Source organism: Drosophila mojavensis, unplaced genomic scaffold (genome assembly GCF_018153725.1).
Source record: "Drosophila mojavensis isolate 15081-1352.22 unplaced genomic scaffold, ASM1815372v1 contig_36, whole genome shotgun sequence".
In the NCBI taxonomy this organism is placed as follows: domain Eukaryota; kingdom Metazoa; phylum Arthropoda; class Insecta; order Diptera; family Drosophilidae; genus Drosophila; species Drosophila mojavensis.
The window spans coordinates 19,778,780-19,797,250 of NW_025318858.1; the positions used below are offsets into that span (position 1 = coordinate 19,778,780).

General features: G+C 40.3%; 1 protein-coding gene across 4 annotated transcripts in view; it reads right to left on the minus strand.

Moving 5' to 3' along the window:
- LOC6577366 (rap1 GTPase-activating protein 1) overlaps positions 1-18,471 on the minus strand; it is a 113,268-nt gene that overhangs the window by 44,869 nt on the left and 49,928 nt on the right. For 3 of the 4 annotated variants that reach the window (XM_002003297.4, XM_015165644.3, XM_032728374.2), the window contains exon 2: positions 9,699-9,888. In XM_002003297.4, coding sequence (XP_002003333.2) covers positions 9,699-9,888 — 190 coding nt within the window. Of the gene's footprint in view, positions 1-2,565; positions 4,232-9,698; positions 9,889-18,471 lie in introns of those variants that run through there. The other variant, XM_032728375.2, reaches the window with a different exon arrangement.

Below are 18,471 nucleotides of genomic sequence, written 5' to 3' on the forward strand. Positions count from 1 at the left end.
GGATAAGCATATTGAATATATTTTCGGTGAACTATGCTCATGACGAGCAATAAAGAGATATAGATATTTTATATAAATAAATTTGGTATATATAAATGATAAACGTAATTTTTTATTTATATAATTTTTTTTTTTTAAGATGCTAATATATTATAGGTATTTATATATTTATAATTTTTCTCACACAAAAACATAATATATGTATGTACTTTTTGTTTTTTCATGCACCCGTATGGGTTACACATAGATATCACGCACCCATCAAAAGTTGTCAAAAAGTATAATAAATGACATTAATAACCAAGTTTTTTACATATCTCTAAAGACCATAAAAAACACCATTAATGATCGATGGTTTTCCATAAAACCTAGCAATTAATCTAAGATGATTTTAACACGTTTGAAACCTCTAGCTAAAGCCTTCATCCATACAAAGTTTCATTAACATCTGCCCTAGAGTTACCGAGTTCACATGAACAGCTAAATTATGCTCGCATCCCTATAAATAGCTCTGCTTATTGAGCTGCAAATTGCTTGCTAAAATCCAAATACCCATTGGATGTCAGTTAACAAAAGAGAGCAAATACACATTCGAACATGTTTCAAATATTGATATTGGCTTTGTCCCCTTGGGGAGAAGTGAAATAAAAGAAAACAAAATAATATAAATAATATATAAGCATTCCAGAGATTGTTCTTTACTTTTTTCTTTGTCCCCTTTTTGGCTTCACACAAATTGAATTAGAACTAGGAAAAAAGGCAAAAGTGAAAACGGCGCTTAAAGGTGTCGATAAGCTGCCTGCACTACAAAACTGGAGCGAAAGAGACGGAGAGAGAGAGAGACAAACTGCAATCGTATTGTTAATTGGAGCGTGCGATCTGTTATGCGGCAGGGCCTTTAAGTGCTTTGCGCCCATTTTTGGGCAATCATAATTCTACACAGAAACAACAACTAAAATATCAACAAATCTTGCTCGGAGCAGGCGAAAGTCGAGAGTCGCGAGTCGAACATTGAGGAAGTTGCGAGTGGGCTGCAGCGCGGCTATTTGACGGGGCATAGTAAAAGTGCGTAGGTAAAAGCAGCGCGACAAGAATCGCATAATTTGCCCATTTCGTCTCTGTCTCTCCACACTCCACACACACATATAATGATGATGAATGTGTAATCTTCATAATGATGATAGACGAACTGGCAGACGTAGAGTTTGCTTTCTCGCTGCTGCGATTGGCAGCACTTAAATGGGAACTGTTGTGGTATCTATCGATGTTGTGGATGCTGTTTGTAGTGATTTATATGCGATTTGTGTCAATACGTGTGTGTGTGTGTGCGTGAGTGTGTATTTCCAATACCGCCTGGAAATTCTTTCAATTCAAAAGGTCAAAGAAACAGCGTATCGTAGGTAGAAGGAGTGATGCATTAGCTATCTCGCTCGCACAGCCTAGCACAAATACTTTAGCCTTATCAGACATTGGAAATAGCTGTAGTTGTTGTTGTTGCTGCTGCTGTCGATTTGTATTTAAATGAAGCAACTTAACATGGACTCATACTCACACATACTCGCATTTTTATGTAAATTACATTAATGGGTATTAAAAGAATTTAAGTCGGGTGACGCGAGCGCGCGTTCATTGATAAGGCGCATTAAGCCGCACATAAGCCGAAATGTGACCACAAAAGTTGACAAAAGGCCACAACAGTTTGATGGCCATTAACAATTAACCGAATGTGTGCTTAAAGTGGCAGTGCTTCTTCAACTGTATTGAAATGAGAATCTATAGGAAGTGAAATGATTGCTAAACTGCACAATGATGTAGAGAGGGGAAGTGCAATGCATGTTAAGCGGCATAATGATGTAGAAAAGCCAAGTGGAGTGGCTGCTATACTTTAGGATGTGAACTGAAGTACTAATAAACTTTAACAGTCAATTAACAGCTGTGCAGCTATACTCAGATCTGTGAGTCTTGAACTTTTCATGCAATTCTTATTTATTCTTCAATTTATTATTGTGATTTGTGTGAAGTTGGAAAAACCGTTTCAATCGAAATGACAAATATGTTATTTATTGTGTTGCTCAAACTGTGTGAGATATCTACAGATAGCTCGACTTTAATAGTTTGCATGAGTGTATATTGTTTAAGTGACTGTCAAACTATTAAAATTAGTCTACTGTTGACTGTTAAAGCTCTTGTTTCTTGTTAATTAATGTGCCAAATTAACATATTTATTGCGCCTCTCATAATGGTCTATATCCAAACATTGCTCTCAAACTGTAGCTTGATCTCTTGTTTTGGACACACAACGCCCACGCAGTCGCTCTGCAACTGTTCAACACGTTGCTGACTAAGCGTTGCCGTATGACAACAACGGCAACAACATCACCAAAACAACGCCAATTACAACGCCCAAATTGCATTTAATTAATGAAAATGTATCGCAAAATAAAAGGAGCAACCCACACGCACACACACACACACATACATACGGCTATATATAAGACATATGTATACTGTATATATTGTATATCGCATATCCGCACTCTACTTTAACACCTTCGACAAACTTACCTCTCGATTGTTGTTGTTGTTGTTAATGTTGTTGTTGTTGTGATGATATTGCTGCTGACTGTTGCTAGCTGTGTTGTTGTTGTTACTGTTGTTGTGTGCTGCTGCTGCTGCCGTTGCTGTTGCTGTTGTATGATTGCCCGACGACATTCGCGATCCGGGCAGATCGCGCCACCTGAGCACCCCCATCACTGCCTGCCGCACCCAACGCCGTTCAGCGCCTTCGCTATAAAATGCCACCTTAACTGTGTTTGCCTTGTTGTTGCTGCTGCTGCAACTGTTGTTGTTGCTGCTGCTGCTGCTGCTGCTGCAGTTGTTGTTGTTGTAGCTTAGGCTTCAATTGCAACTGTTACACTTGCTGTTGGCATTGATTGTTGCTATTGCTGTTGCTGTGACTGAGCAATTGTTGTAGGTGTGCATTTACCAGCAACCGTTGTTGCCGTTGTTGTTGCTCTAGTTGCTGCTGTAGCTTTAATTTCCACTAGAATTCTTGTTGCTGCATGAAATCTTTGTGACTGTTTTGTGGGTGCTGTTGGTGTCTCATCTCCTTTGCATTAGCTGCAACTGTTGCTGCTGCGTTGGCTGCAATTGCTGATGTTGCGAATATTGCAATTATTGTTGCTGCTGCAATTGCTGCTGCTCTTATACCTTGCAAATCCGCTTATGTGACTCTATAAGCTCTTCTAGCAACAACTGTTGTAGCTGTTGCCTTTATTCTAATGTCTGCTGCAATTGCTACAATTATTGCTGCTGTTGCTGCTGCACAGATTCTGAACTGTGGGCGTGTGCTGTTGCTGTTGTAGGTGTCTATTCCTTGTTTGACAGCAATTGTTGCTGCTGTTATAATTAATATTGTTGCTGAATTGATTGCTGCTTGTGGGTGTCTAAGCCTTTTCTAGCAGCAATTGTTGCTGTTGTTGTTAATTGTTATAATTTTCAGCAAATGCTCTTTTGCTGTTGCTGCTGTCGCTTGCAACTGATGCAAATGATTATGAATGTTTTTGTTGCTGTGGTTGCTGTTGTTGTTGTTGTTATTATTTTGTGCCTTCTTTATTATTTTTTTTTGCGACTGCTTCGCACACACGTAGTTCGACTCGTTTGACCAGTTTTGTTGTTGTTGTTGTGTTGTTTTTTTTCTTTTTGGTTATTTTTGTTTTTGGTCAGTAACTGTCAAAGCGTAACGACTTTCCAAGCTCGCAGTTTGGCAAGCACTGCAGTTGCTATGCAAATAATTTCACTTAATTCAAGCACTTCCAAATCTATTCAAAATTTTGAGTTTACTTTTATTTTTGTGCGGCGAAATGCACTCTGCGCGAAAGAGATAGAAATACGCGGAGCGATAGAGAGACAGAAGTGCAGGACGCACACAAAATTTATTTTTATATTATTTGAAATTTCTTTTGCTTTTTGGTTCTCTTGTTGTTTTGGAGAAGTGAGCAACAGTTGAGGCGTTGCTGCAACTGCATTTGTTGTTTTAAAAATAACTCGCGTTTCTGTTTTTACTTGCCACTTTCCACTCTGTGTTTTGTTTTGTTTTCGAATTTGTAACGAACACAAAAACGAACAACGCGACGGGCAACATGCGCGTTGCTACTTTTTTCTATAATTTTGCTTGTGTTTAACTTGCGACTGGCGACGACAACCGACCGAAGACGTCTGCTAACAGCGACTCGCTTACAATTGCAGAGTTCTGCTATGGCCGGCTAACATAATGTTAAGCGGCGTTTTAGTGGCGCCTTAACAGACCAGCTGACAGCTCATTTGAGCATAACAGTGAGTTACAACTCGAAGTGTATGTTAACTTATCATAACGACAGCATTTAGCCACAGCGGCGTGCGTTAGAGTGAGACAAACGGTGTGCTGTGCCTGCGCGTGTGCCGCGCCAATATTTGAATTCAGAGTTTTTCTAGATCTTTAAATGAACTTGAAGAGAGCGAAATATGTTTGTATTTATTTATATTTACATTTATTGCAACGCACTTTATGTTATTTATTATAAAGGATTTGAATGAGTTCACATGTTTTTTTTTATCGATAAGACATTTGTAAGAAATGTGTGAAGCAAATGTTTCAAGTTCATATGTTTGTAAGAGCCAAAGCATTGTGATAAGACATTTTTCGTATTTTCGGGAGCAAATCGAACAGCTGACTGAGCCAAAAATACATATGTTTAGATGTGGACATATATATGTCAGAGAAAATAGTCGCACGCACTATAAGACAAACGGAATTTATGCACTAGACCCACGTGACCTTGGCATTCGAGCCATAAAGCTGACAGAAGCAGTGAGTCAACGAATCTTCAATAAATATTCAAGAAGAAGAGCATAAAACACAATATAACAATATAACATACAAAAGGCGAAAGAAACACGTTTCTATATAGCTGCAGCGGGTGGTTAATATAATTGTTATTAGTTTTTATTATTATTTGTTTATCAACGAAGGGGGCGTGGCCGTTTAAGTATATGTGTAAACTGCGAACTGGGGTCTGGCTTAAGACGAAGGCCCCCGGAGGCCTCAAAGGTTGGCCTAAAAAAGCAGAACAAGCTGCTGCTTCTGATGATGCTGACGATAATGATTATGATAACGATAATGTTAATGGTAATGATAATGATAATCAGCAGAGATTTTTCTCAGGCTAACAAATGAAATGAATATGAAATATGCATTCATGACCCGCATTAAAAGTCTACATTGAAATTCAGTTGGAAATTTTTAGCTGCAATGGATGAGTAACGGTTTTAATGTGAACTAAAGTGCAGAGAGTTCTTCTTGTTGCTGTCGTGAATACCCTGTAATAGTCGACCAGCTCACGTGTAGGGTCAATAAAAATGTATTACACAAAGAGAATTAAAAGAAACTCTTGCTAGATATATGAAGTTGTTTATATAGCTATTGCCATACTCTGTAAATATTAAGCAATTAATATGGGGCAGGAATTTTAATGTGGTTGATGCTTAAAATTTATATACAATGATTCCATTGTGATGGATTATGTTAGCTAATGAGTATTATTGCGTATCTATGAGTAGAGTTATATACTATAGCTGAATTTATAAAAGACATAGAATTACAGGGTATCTATCGACATCAATATCTACGTCTACTTATCAGATAGAAGGCAAAGGAGAATCGACTTCAGCTTTCTTTTATAAATGAACATATTACAGGGTAACCCTCAGTTACAGTTAAAGTTCAAAGCATTCACAGATTACCAGGGTTACCTCAATACGATTAGCAGGTAAAAAAAAATGAAGCTCGAAAAAATTACTAACATTAACCATATCATTTTAAAGTCTTCTTACAGACTTATTGTCTTTACAGGGTACCTTTAAATTAAGCACTGCCTAATATAGTCCGCTCTGCATTTGTTGTTGCTGCTTTTTATGTCTCCGGCAGACAGGCGGCAATCAACAACGAAACCAGCGAAGCAGCAACATGGTAAACAACAGAGGAAACCCCCAAAATGAGAAAAAGGGAAGCAGAAAAGTGGGAGAGACAGGGACAGGGGAAGGGGTTGTGGCAGGGTGCAGAGGCGTTCTGCTGTTGGCCCTGAAGGGGAAGACAACATCAACGTCAAAGACACGAAAATAAGAAATAAAGAGTTGCAGTTGTTAGACACAAGAAGAGGAAGACAAAGGAGCCAAAAGAGAAGAAAAATAGTTTTAAAGTTGCATTGTTTTATACAGGTGCAAAACAGGTGTGAGGGAGGAAGGTACGAAGAGAGAGGGAGGGCAGATGGAGAGAGTGGGGGCAAAAGGGAGTCAAATTAAAAAGTCACAAATGAACGAAGTTTCGAACGCTGGCCAGAAGAAGCTGCAGATAGGAAGTGAGAGAGAGAGAGGGGCAAAGAGAGAGAGAGAGAGAGATAGAGAGAGAGAGAGAGACCAGACATGCAACAAGCGGAAAATAATTATAAATTAGAAAACAGAAGTGAGGAAGAGGTTGAGAGACGGAAGAAAAGAATAGTTGACAGCTAAATCAAGATTATGTGCGAGAAAGAGAGCAAGAAAGATAGCGAGAGAGAGAGAGAGTGAGATAGGAACAAACTTAGATCATATGCAGAAGGTTTTTCATATCATTCCGCTGGCATCTGCACAGAGGGGAGGAGAAACGTGTGTGGGTTGCGCACGAGATAAACATCGCACATTTTGTGGCTTAGAAGCAACAGCGAGCATGTGTGTGTGTATGTTCGGGTGTGTGTGTATGCACTGTGGGAGTACGCTGACAGAGAGACTGATAGAGAGACAGACAGAACCAGCTACAACTGCGAAGAGGACGACGCATCGTTGCGGCTGACGACCAAGGCAATTAACAACTTCAACGTTCGTTGCAATTGCGCCTGGGAGTTGAAAACCAAAGCCCCCTAGTCCCCCTGTAGCCATCCCTCTGCTGCACCTCTTCAAATAAACTCGACAGCCATGTGCATAATAGCAAAAGTTGTGTGGGGCTGCTGTTGGCAGACAAATAGCAAACGGCTCATTGAAATAGCTAGAGAAAAGGTGTAGGCTCACAGGTGGGCTAGGGGGCAAGGGGTAGGAAGAGACGAAGGGGACAGCTTCTTCTAATGGCAACGGCAGCGTGAAAAATATGCAAGAAAAAAGCAAGCCGCAAAAACCAAAATAAAATGTTTAAAGATACATTTTCCTCTTAATAAGCAGAGAGGAAGGAAGAGGGAAAGGAGGAAGAAGGAAAGACTAGGGGGGAGTGAGCGTAGGCGGGCAGAATAACAAACAGTGGCATAAATTTTCGCGGCTTTGCGGACAACGCAAGCCCAAAGACAATGGCTAACGGCTGCGAGCGCAAAAAAAAAGATACAAAGATACAAATGTATCTCGGCGCTACGTATGCACATATAAAGTAGAGATACTTTTTGTTTTAGGCAAAGCGCTAGCTGGCTGTAGCCTTAATTAGCAGCAGGCCAAAGTAAATGGTAATGAAATGCAGAGAAAAGTGGGCGTGTCGGGCGGGAGGCTGCACGTGAGAGTGAGAGAGAGGGAGAGATGAAAGAAAAAACGGAAGGCGCAGCAAACAATGCGGCAACTGCTAAAGAGAAAGGAAACAGGACAAAGAGCGAGAGAGAGAGAGAGATGTGAGAGAGAGTAAAAGGTGACAAGCACAGTTTGAGCAGCGCTGGTCACTTGTCAATTGCTTTGCAACTGCAGCCTAAATTCAATTTGGCGTCTTGAGCAAACAGTTTGGCAAAGTGAGCAACAAAAGTGATGGCGGGGAGGGGCGAAGGGCCGTTGGCTTAGGGGTTGCCGCTGCAAGGACCTACTTCAAAATTCAACCTAGTTCTGGCTTAGCTCAGCTTCCAGACGGCGTGCACGTCGACCCGCATAAAAGTTTTTGAAAAGGCAAAGTCTTCGGGAAGAGCCTGGCCTGAGCACTGAGGTGGCGGCAATTGTGTGGCAGACACGAGTGCAAACACATGAAAGGCTCGAACAGGGGGCGGGAAGGGGCAGCCTGCGACTGGTGCAGCCGTTGAGCGTCTTTTGATGGAAAAGTTTGCAACAAAATTTCTTGCGAAAACTAAATTAAAATGTGAAAAGATGCGAAAGCAACCAAAGGAAGAGCGAGATGAATCGGAATGCTAAAAAGCGTTTGGGTTTGGGTTGAGCAAGGGTTTCGGTGGTGGTAAGTGTTCGTTGTGCCGTGTTGAGCAGTGTAAACAGCGGTTTAATTATTTAGTGAATTATGCTAAATTAGTGGGCAAATGAGTTGGCAAACAGCAACAAAAGCAGTTGACAGGGAATCATGTTGGGCAGCATAGAGAGTGAACACAAATTGAGTAAAAACTTTTTAATGTAATTCTCTTAAATTAAAAATTTTATTAGCACTGCAATTCAATTTAATTTAATTTGAAGAGACTTAACCAACCATAATTTTATTGTATGAGAAAAGAAATTCGAGAAATAAAAAACTCTTCTATATTAAGTACAGTCTTTTTGTAGTTTAAAAAAATATTTAGTTAAAATTAATTTGTTATTCATATACAAAATTTTATTTATTATTATTATTTTATTTCTTATTGTTTTTCATTTTAAATATTTTTATTTCAAGTTAATTTAATTTGACTTATATTTTTCTCATATTTATTTTTTTTTGAAGTAATCTTTATTTCTCTGATATTTATTTTATGTTTAAATTTGAATCTGGCGCTTATTGAGCACCAACGCGCCACCTTGCGTTGAAATAACGCGCTACTGAGCGCGTGTTTTCAACATTCAACGTCAGGTAGCGCCACTGCAAAGCGCACTCTACCGGCAACGCTGCGTACTAAACTGTACCCAGGGAACAGTTAACTTAATACCTACGCTAGCTGACGCTTCTTTGCAGCGACATCTAGCGTTAGCATATCAAACTATATAACATAAATTGAGCAAATAATGAATGCAGCGCTCTCTAGTGGCCGCTGTGTGCAACTATACCGAAACGGCAGCCAATCAAATGCGCCTTCGGCTTCGCCTTCGCGTTTGACTCCGAATGTCAAATTGCAAGAGGCGCAACGAATTTTGAATTTTTGCTGAATTAAACAAAACAAAAATAAGGAGACCAGGGACACACCTAGCAGCTGCTGCTGTCAGCTGAAAGTGTGTAATAAATAAACTAAAAAGTGATTGAAAGAATTGGCCAAAAACGAAAACGTGGAGCGTAATCCCTAGCATGCCGTATAGCTGTATGAATGGATGGCCAATAAAAAAACTTCAGTCAACAACACAGACGCGCAGATTATGTCAAATTATATAGGTAGAAAAAACAGTGAACAAGGTGCGGTTCAGTGTGGCTGCAGTAGTTGGGCCCACATTGTTTGCTGTTTGGCAATTTATGGTCACATTTGTTGTTGTTGTTGCTGTCATTATTGTTGTTGTGCCATTTGCCAGTTTTATGACAATCCACCCCAACCAACACACCCACACGCACATATAGCAATAAAAATGTTAAATGCAACTGGGATTTTTATGGGTCAAATGGGGCCGGGGTCTTAGTTAGATTAGTAGAGCAGCCGTGCCATATGGCCAGGCGCAAGGCACAGCCACTTGTGAGAGGTCAGTAAACCAAAAGGCAGACAGCGAGAGAGAGAGAGAGAGGGAGAGTAGGGCAGCTAGTGCTCTGTCGCCTTCACACTCACCTGTGAGAAGTACGCTGGTAGGACGCAGCGCTGGTCATCCAGACGGGAGCACTGCACCCGCTCCAACAGCTCAAAGAGATCCTGTGTGGCGCCGCGCAAGCGTTCCGGACTGTGGGTAACGCTGCCGCCGCCGGTGCCGGCCGAGCCGGACGGCTGTTTCTGTGTGCCCGCCATAAAGGCATGCTGACGTCTGCAAAGAGAGAGAGACAGAGAGAGATAGAGAGGTAGAGAGATGAGTAAGAGACAAAATGTAAACAGGAAACTGTTTAATAATAGTGCACGCAATAAGCTAATCACAATCTTGGCTAGCGTGTGCCCAGCCAAGCCAAGCACTTGGCTGTGCCAATGTCACAGCTGAGCTTGAGGTAGACCAGCGCAGTACGACCTGGGCCAGCCACAACATGCAATCTGTTCATGCTTCAGCGCCAAGTACAAGTCCAACAATCTTCAATTGACTGCGCAAACTCAAGTGCAAGGCAAAGCCGCTCGCCTCCCCTCCCCTTGCCTACCCCCTCGGCACGATTGGCATTTTCAGGGGTTTTGCTAGTGGTAAGTGGGCACTAGAGCAGTCACTGGCAAACGGAGTAGAACCCAGTGATCACCGTTGAAGAGGCAAAAGGGTTCAACTGCAACGCGAACTCGAGTGGGCAGTGAAGAAAGATTCAATAGAGAACAAAAATTGCCAGATTGACAGCCATAGAAAGTCAAGCGGAACGTTTAAGAAACGCATAGAAAAACGAATAAAAGAAGAGAATAAAGCCGTCCAAAAGAGGGAGGAGAAGACGGAACTGAAGTTAAAAAACAGTAAAAGCAAAAATTGCTGAAGTTATGTCACACCAAAAAAAAAAAAAAAAATTGTGTAATAAAAGAAAAAAGCTATTAAAATGAAAAAATAGAAAAAGGGCATACAAAATAGCTCTTAAGGCACGAACGCATCCGGAATATAACGTCTATATAAGGGAATAGCGTATATATGCATTCATTATTTACTTAAAAAAAAAATTTTTTAAGAAAATGGAACTACATGATAAGATACAATAAAATATAAATTTCAAAACAGAAAACAGAAATTTTAGTGGTATATTCTAAAAAGTTACAGATGCATAAAAAAAAGTTTGTTTATAAAATATATTTCAATATGAACAGAATTCATTTTAATAAAAATTGGACTATTTTTCCTTAAATAAGTAATTATTAAGTTAGTAGCAATAATAAATGAAATAATATACTATTTGATATAATTTAAATATTTTTAATTTTTTTTTATTTTATGTTATTATATGTATACAAATCTTTCATATTATTTTTAATCTTATTTATATTATAAGACATAGGCAAACGTATTAAGGCAAAAGAATTAGTTTAGACAACATTTCTATATACGTAAATATATCTATACATATATACACCATATAATAGAATAGTAAATATTATACAACTCTAATTCTCGGCCCAACACTCTCGATCATTTGAGAAACCTCAGATGAAAACCCTCATTTACAATTGCAATCAAAGCTCGAGGATTCTTAATCTAGCTGCTTCAGCTGTGATTCTCGACAGTCGAGAGCTGTTCAAGGATAAATTTGGGTTGTTTTTCGTGGAGTTAAGTGGCACATTTCTCGGGTACTTAAGAGTTTCGCTCACGCATCAGAGAATACAAAAAAAAAAATGGAAAGAACAAAAAAATTATGAGTGGCACTGGAATATTTCATAATTCATATTTCTTATTTCATTTTTGTATTTTACATTATGTATTTTCTGTATTTCTTTATTTATTTTTTTTTTATTCTCTCTTTTTTGTCACTTGTTTGTGTGTGAGGAGAGTTCATATTTTCGTTTTATTTTATTTTATTTTTATTTTTTTTTTTTTTTTGGGGCTTGCCTAAAGTTTTGTCGCAGCAGCCGCGACTTTGTTGACACAGAAACAACAAACGCCTCGCTCTGGCTGTGCACAGGAGACATGCAGAAGATACAGCGAGTGAGTGGGAGAGAGTGGAAGAGATACCGTGAGTGAGATGGCTGGTTAGGTACTCTGTGGGGGCTTCAGCTGGCCAAAGGAGCCAACCATGTCGAGGATGTTCCTGTTGTTGTTTACTTTGTTGTTGTCGTTGTTGTTGCTGCTGTTGCGTGTGTGCAGCTGCTGTTGCTCCACATTCTCGAAAAGGCAATAAAAACAACAAAAATTGCCGTTGTTGTTGTTGTTATTTTTAAACAATTTGTTGCCGCTCTGCGAGTGCTCTAGAGTCCTGGCAAGTTTTGTGCCTGCTGCCACTGCTCCTGCTCCTGCTGTCATTGCTGCTACTCCTGCTGCTGCTGCTGCTGCTGCTGCTGCTAGCCATAAATTAACACCTACACACAAAGTGGAGCACGCATAAAAACGTTGACAGTTATGGGAAAAGGATATCAGAAACAGGACAACAAACGACAGGACTCACAGTCATATGCATCAAACAGCAACGATCAGCAGCAGCAGCAACAACAACAACAATAAGGAGAGCAGCAACAACAACAACAAGAACACATGAGTGTTGATAGTTTTAAAGTAGCATAGCTAACCCATTGGTCTTGGGTAATATGAGCCGAGTCGAACTAGCTATGGGCGTGACAGTACAGCTGTCTGTCTTACACAGTGAGGGAGAAAGGGAGAGAGAGAGAGAGGGAGGGGTGTAGGGTGTAGGTAAATAAGCGACTGAGATATGCAACTAATAAATATGTTAAGATAAATGTATATCTGTCAAAATTATTTAGTTTATGAGCTGCATAAATAATGAGCTGATGATTCAGCAGAATATACATATTTTAAATTCACTTTAAAATGTTTCCAATTCAAGAGTGTGTTAAGAGAATTGAGAGTGTCAAGAGTAAAGAACAATATATTATAAAAGTATATTATAACATAAAATAATATTATTAATCTGCTTAGAAATCTCAATTTATGCTTAAAAATTTAATTTCACTCATACTTAGACTCAGATTCAGTCTCTCCTAAAATTTTACTCGAACACAATGCAGCACCAAGATTACATGCCATAACTGAATTCATAAAAAATATCAAAGCATCTATATATATTATTTATAGTATTTTTTTTTTTTTGTGAAAAGTTCAACTCATTGACATTTTGATAAACTGCAAAACATAAATAAATAAAAACTATGCGAAATGTATTGAACAATTGAAATGCGTTTCATATTTCCCACTTTGTCAGCACACATATACATAACTCATATATATATTATATATATTTACTTTTAGTATTTTTGGTGCCAACAGATGAAAATCATCTGATCGAATCAAGCAGCGAGCGGACGAGTGCAAGAAATTTTTATTGCATTTTTATGACAATTTTTCACATGATTTGCTGAAGCGAAATCGCAAAACGAAATTGAAATAAAAACATATATATAAATATATGTTATGTATGTATATGTGTGTGTATAAATATCGAAAGCAGGACAAACCATAATAAAAATTGTTGCCCTAACAAGCAATAAAAGTCGCAAAATTTTGTGGGTCGCAGGGGAGGCGAAGGGCAGCAGCAACTGCAGCTCGCATTGTGCCCATTGTTGTTGTTCGTTTAGGGTTCATTCTCTTTGAGCTCTGCAGATGATATCGTTGGGTTTGAATGAAATTCTATATATACATACATACATATATACATGTATATGTATATATAACAGAATCTGTGCCACCCACAAAAAAGTTGTAGAAGAATCAGAGGAAGAACTTCCTGTTGCGGTTGCGCCTGCGTCTAACTGTTCATCTAGCCATTGTTCGAGGTGTCGCTGCTGCTGCTGCTGCTGCGTGTGAGTGGGGCGGTTGGCACGCCCACTTAATTAAAAGCTATTACTAGCACTAATACTTCCTCCATTTCTTTTTCCACACACCATAGAAAAGTGTTCATTAAATGCAAATTTATGTCACCCACCCAAGCGAGGCAAACACCGCGCGCTCCTCCTCCTCCTCCTCCTCCGCCCTCACGAACCCAACTGGCTCCTCCACCCCTTCTATGCCAGCTCGAACTTGCCTCATTTGGCATGCGCGGCGTGTGTTCTAAAAGTTTAACCGCTGAGCGGAAAATGCAAAAGAAAAACAATTACAAAAAAAAAACAAAAAATCAAAGGGAGGCGCTGCAGAGAGGTGAATCAGTTAGTTGGGGCCACTGGGGCCGTGGGGCGTTGACAGTTGTTGCAAAGCGTAAGATATATGAGCTGCCTTGCCGCACTTAATCACAGGCGTCTGTTTGGCTTCGGGTTTGGGTTTGGGTTTGGGTTTGGGTTTGTTCTTTTTCGGGTTTCGGGTTTTCAGATTCGACTTTGCGTGGGAAACAGGAAGAAAAAACAAAAAACACTAAGGCAGCAGCCGTTAGAGGCGGGTGTTTTGGCTTTTGATAGACCTGTCCCCAGGCGCTAATTAGTGAGCAGCAAGTGGGGCAGGCTCTCAACTGTCTAGTTGCTGGCAATTGCCGGTGAGAAATTACAGGAAACGTTCAACAGCAACAACAACAACAGAACTAAGCAAGAAATCAAGTCCCAAAGGACAAAGGACACACACATGCAGCTAATGGGTCAAGCGACAATTTTTCAGTTGCTCTTTGGAAACTGGAGCACAAAACTGATAATATCTCACACTCTCACACTCTCGCACTCAGCCAGGACATGAAAAGGACTGCAGTGCGATGCACTGCGAAGATAACGGAGACAGAGAGAAGCAAAGGGGGAGAGACGAAAAACCCGTAACTGGACAGCCGCTGGCTGGCTATGCCCGACACATGTGTAAAGGGATATCCCGAGCGAGCAAAAAGTCAAAACCTCAACGGCGAGAGACAGTTTGAGGTCGTTCAGTCGACCCGACCCCAGGGCCATAATTAATAGCATAATTGTAGCAGCGTGTAAAGTCAGCCAGTGGCCAGGCCAGCCCATATATGCTCACAAAAAATTATTTATAGGAAAACTACGTGAAAATTACAACAGTTTTCCAGCTATATGTATTTCCGTACAGATGAGGCTGAAGAAAAAGCGCCGGAGAAAGTTGAACGGAAATGCTGAAAAAGTGGAGAAAAAAAAAAAAAAAAGGATAAGAGCGAAAACAATGCAGCACAGAGGGAGGGTAAGAAAGTATACTACTCGTTAGGGTGGACCCAAGCAGTGCAGGCTGCAGCCTGGTAGTAGCTGCAAGGGCCAGCTCATTTTCATATAATGCGCGCTGAGAAGTCGCGACTGCTGTCGCGCCGCATGAATTGTCATTAAAATTAGTTCCAGGCAATCGTCAGGACTCGGCGATTTTCAATTTGAATTCAGCTTGAGATGCGGCTGCAGCCAAAGATTCGCGCATTTCTCATTTCCGTGCGCTATCTCGCTCTATCCCGCTCTCTCCTACTCACTCATTCCTTTTAGTCTATTTGGAAAAACTTGTCTCTGCCCAGTTTTCCTATTGTGTGCCGGGCGAGGACATCCTTCAGGGGTTGCGTCCGTCAGAAACTCGTTTTTCCATTCTTCCTGCAGCAAACGCAACACGTTCCAAAACGAAAAGACAAGAATCGAAAAGGAAGCGAAAGGAAAAAGGAAATGCGCGACACTCGAAGCAAACGGCGAGCTGCGCTGATCTGAGCTCAGGTACAGGCAACACCGACTCGTCTCGCTCGTAAATTAGCCACAAATTTGCCGGAAAAGTTGGTCATTTGCATAATTTGAATCGTTTCTTTTTTTTTCCTTTTTGGGCTAAAAATTACACAATTTTCATAGGCATTTTCACAGACATATTTTATTGATAAGGCGCAGCCGTTGGAACTTGTTCTCATTTGCGCCAGGACCTGGCAAAGATTTTAGTCTTTTTCTTCCCCAGTTGCTGACAAGCTGTAAATTTATGGCCTTTTAGTTGATCGATCGAGGAAAGTCGACGCAGCTAAAGTGAAAGTTTCAGCGGAAGGGGAGGAGGGGCAAAGGCGCTAGAGTTGTGTTAGCATTAGAGCCAGAGGCCAAGCAGCTGGACTTCGGTCAGTGAAAACATGGGAAAAAAACAATCAGAGATGCTGCAGAGCTGATGCTCCAGGCAGATTAGCCTAATTTGGATTTCAGCTGAATTCCGACAGAGATGCGCCAGTTCTAACAGCAGCTGCCAGAAGCTGCAACCCGATACCTTGGGTGAGAGGTGAAAGTGTTAGATGTAGATCAGGTTAGTTAAACAACAAAGAAAGAGAAGAAGAACTTGTTTCAAGTGATTAGATAGAATGGAATAGGATTAGTAAGGTGGAGGGAGAGGAGGGAGCAGAGTGGAGATAGATCAGGGCAACCATGTTAGTTAAATTTTAGACTAGTTTAACTATTGGGCAAGTTTGTTAGGTAAGTCGCTTAATGATCTGATGTGAGACGATGCTCAGAAAGAGATAGAGCTAGACCAGGAGATAGATTGGACTTGGAGATGTTAAAAGAAATTGAAGGAAGTAACCTAAGACAGATCCTGTTTAGCATCATTTAAAAGAGGGTTAGCCGAGGGAACAACATATAAATTAGCTTGTTGAAAATATACTAAAATTCACTATTATATATTAGAATGTACTAGAATATACTAGGACTATAAATAAAAGTAGCAGAAGACAAGATAAATATAAACTTTTAAGATTTTAGCCGCTGCAGAAATAAAATTCTAGTAGAGAGAGTATGAACTTATAGGGTATCTAAGAGTCGAAAACAAATATAAATATAAATTTTTTAAGAAATTACTGTTACTGGTAAATAAATTATTTGCTTTAGAACTATTTTTACCAGTACCAGTAGTTCAGCTCTGTGTCCAATACTCCAATACCAATACTAATAACATTTCATAGAATTATATTTGTATTATTTTTGCAAAGGTTTACTTTAAGTAAAATAACTTTTTCTACAATATCTATATCTTCTCATATATCCAAAATTTAAAACAGTCCATTCAAGAAACCCTTTAAAAATTCGATTACACTTATCTATGATCTATAAGCTGCCACACAAAAGTCATCTGAATTCACTTGGTAACTCAGCAGATAAAACTGGCACATAAATTTCAACCACTTAGCGTGTTCCATTAACCAGCTGCGGTAGAGCTCAAGGCGCTCTTTCGATCATCTTATTGGCCTTTTTGTTAATTATCCCAAACTATCTTTGGCAAAACTTTAACAAGTCAACAAACCATTTATACACACACACACACACACACACAGACAGAAACACAAACACTTCTTATATAAGTGCCAGCAGCGCGTCATCAAGAACTACAAGAAAACGTCGCGTCGCCTGGGCCCCCCTCAGCCCACGTCTTAAGTGTGCCCCCAGCTCCAGAGTTGGGAACAAGTTCAATTTGACACGCAATTGAGTCCAAGTCCAACCTGTTGAGTGCCTTCGCCTCGGCACGTCGCGCGTCGACTGGATCTGGGACTTTGGCAAGTGCAGCATGAAAATGTTGGTAATAACCGTTTAAGTGTTGATATTTTCTTACTTATTTCTCCTCTATTTAATTTTTTTTTTTCTTTTTAATTTTAAATAATTTGCCAAAGAGCCGCAGCAGGTGACGCGGGGCAGTGAGGCGTTCATTCGCTTTGCATATTAATGAAAGGCAGGACTATTTATAAGGCTTGAATTGATGTGGCAGCGGCACGCGCAGTTACCACGTGCCACCGTCTGCTTGCCACTCCCCCCGCCACTATGCTATTTTGGCGCGCTTTTCTTTACAGTTTTTCTGCTTCTTTTTTTTTTGGGAGCAGCCAGGTCAAGGTGTTGCTGATGTAAAATGCAAAGTCTTACAAAAAGTTCTGCGCGCTCATAAGTTGTTGCGCGCGTTTTAAAACGCGTGGGCGTCGCTCTCGTTCGCCGCGTGACAAGGTCAAAAAGCAAAGCTAAGAGCTGCAATCGCGCAGTTCAATCGTTGCCCCAAGGCAACAACAACAACAACGAAACGAAAGCAATTGCCGCTGCTGCTTAATTTGCAATTATGGCCAACAAGATGTGGGACGCTCTGCGCTGAGCGCGACGCGTTGCGGGTTAGCTTTGCCGATTACCAATAGCCAAACGACAAAGCCTCTGATTAACCAAGACGACAACATTCGCAACGCATTCTCCCTCTCTTAACCCCGCTCCCACTCCGTAGACCGACAAATTTGACAGCTCGACGTGACGCGTTGAGCGATGGAGCAGCTGAAATCGTTTCCATTGATCGTTGTGTGCGGATGCTGGGATTTTGAGATGCTGAGATGTTGGATGTGGTTAAGTGAAGCAAATTACGTCGGGTGTTAGTGGGTTAAATGATCGCCATACGTATTACAAGCACGATTATAACACTATTTAGGTGAGCGCACGCGACTTGTGCGCGACTTTAGACGCAATAAATTAAATGGCTGCCTATTGCTTATGCGGCATGTGAGAAGTCGCGTGCGTTTTGTGTGCGTTTTTATAGCAGCTGTAATTTCATAGATGAGACTGTGCTGCTGTTGGAATAATTAAAATAAATATAAACATATATAATATTTATTGTAAGTCTTCTGAGTGATCTACAGGCGTTTTTAACAGCGAGCAATGCTCGATTTTTGTCGCTAAACCTAATGATTTTTATTCCTACATGATTTTATATTCTTAGAAAATATTTACTAAAATAAAAAAAAAATCTATTATTTTCAATATTATTCTATAGTCAATAAGCCTTGTCAATAGTCACCTAACTAGCGTTTAAAAGCGCACCGAAGCTGTTCGCGTTTTTAGTCGCCTCGCTGCATTATTGCAACACATTTAGTTTGATTATCTGCTAATG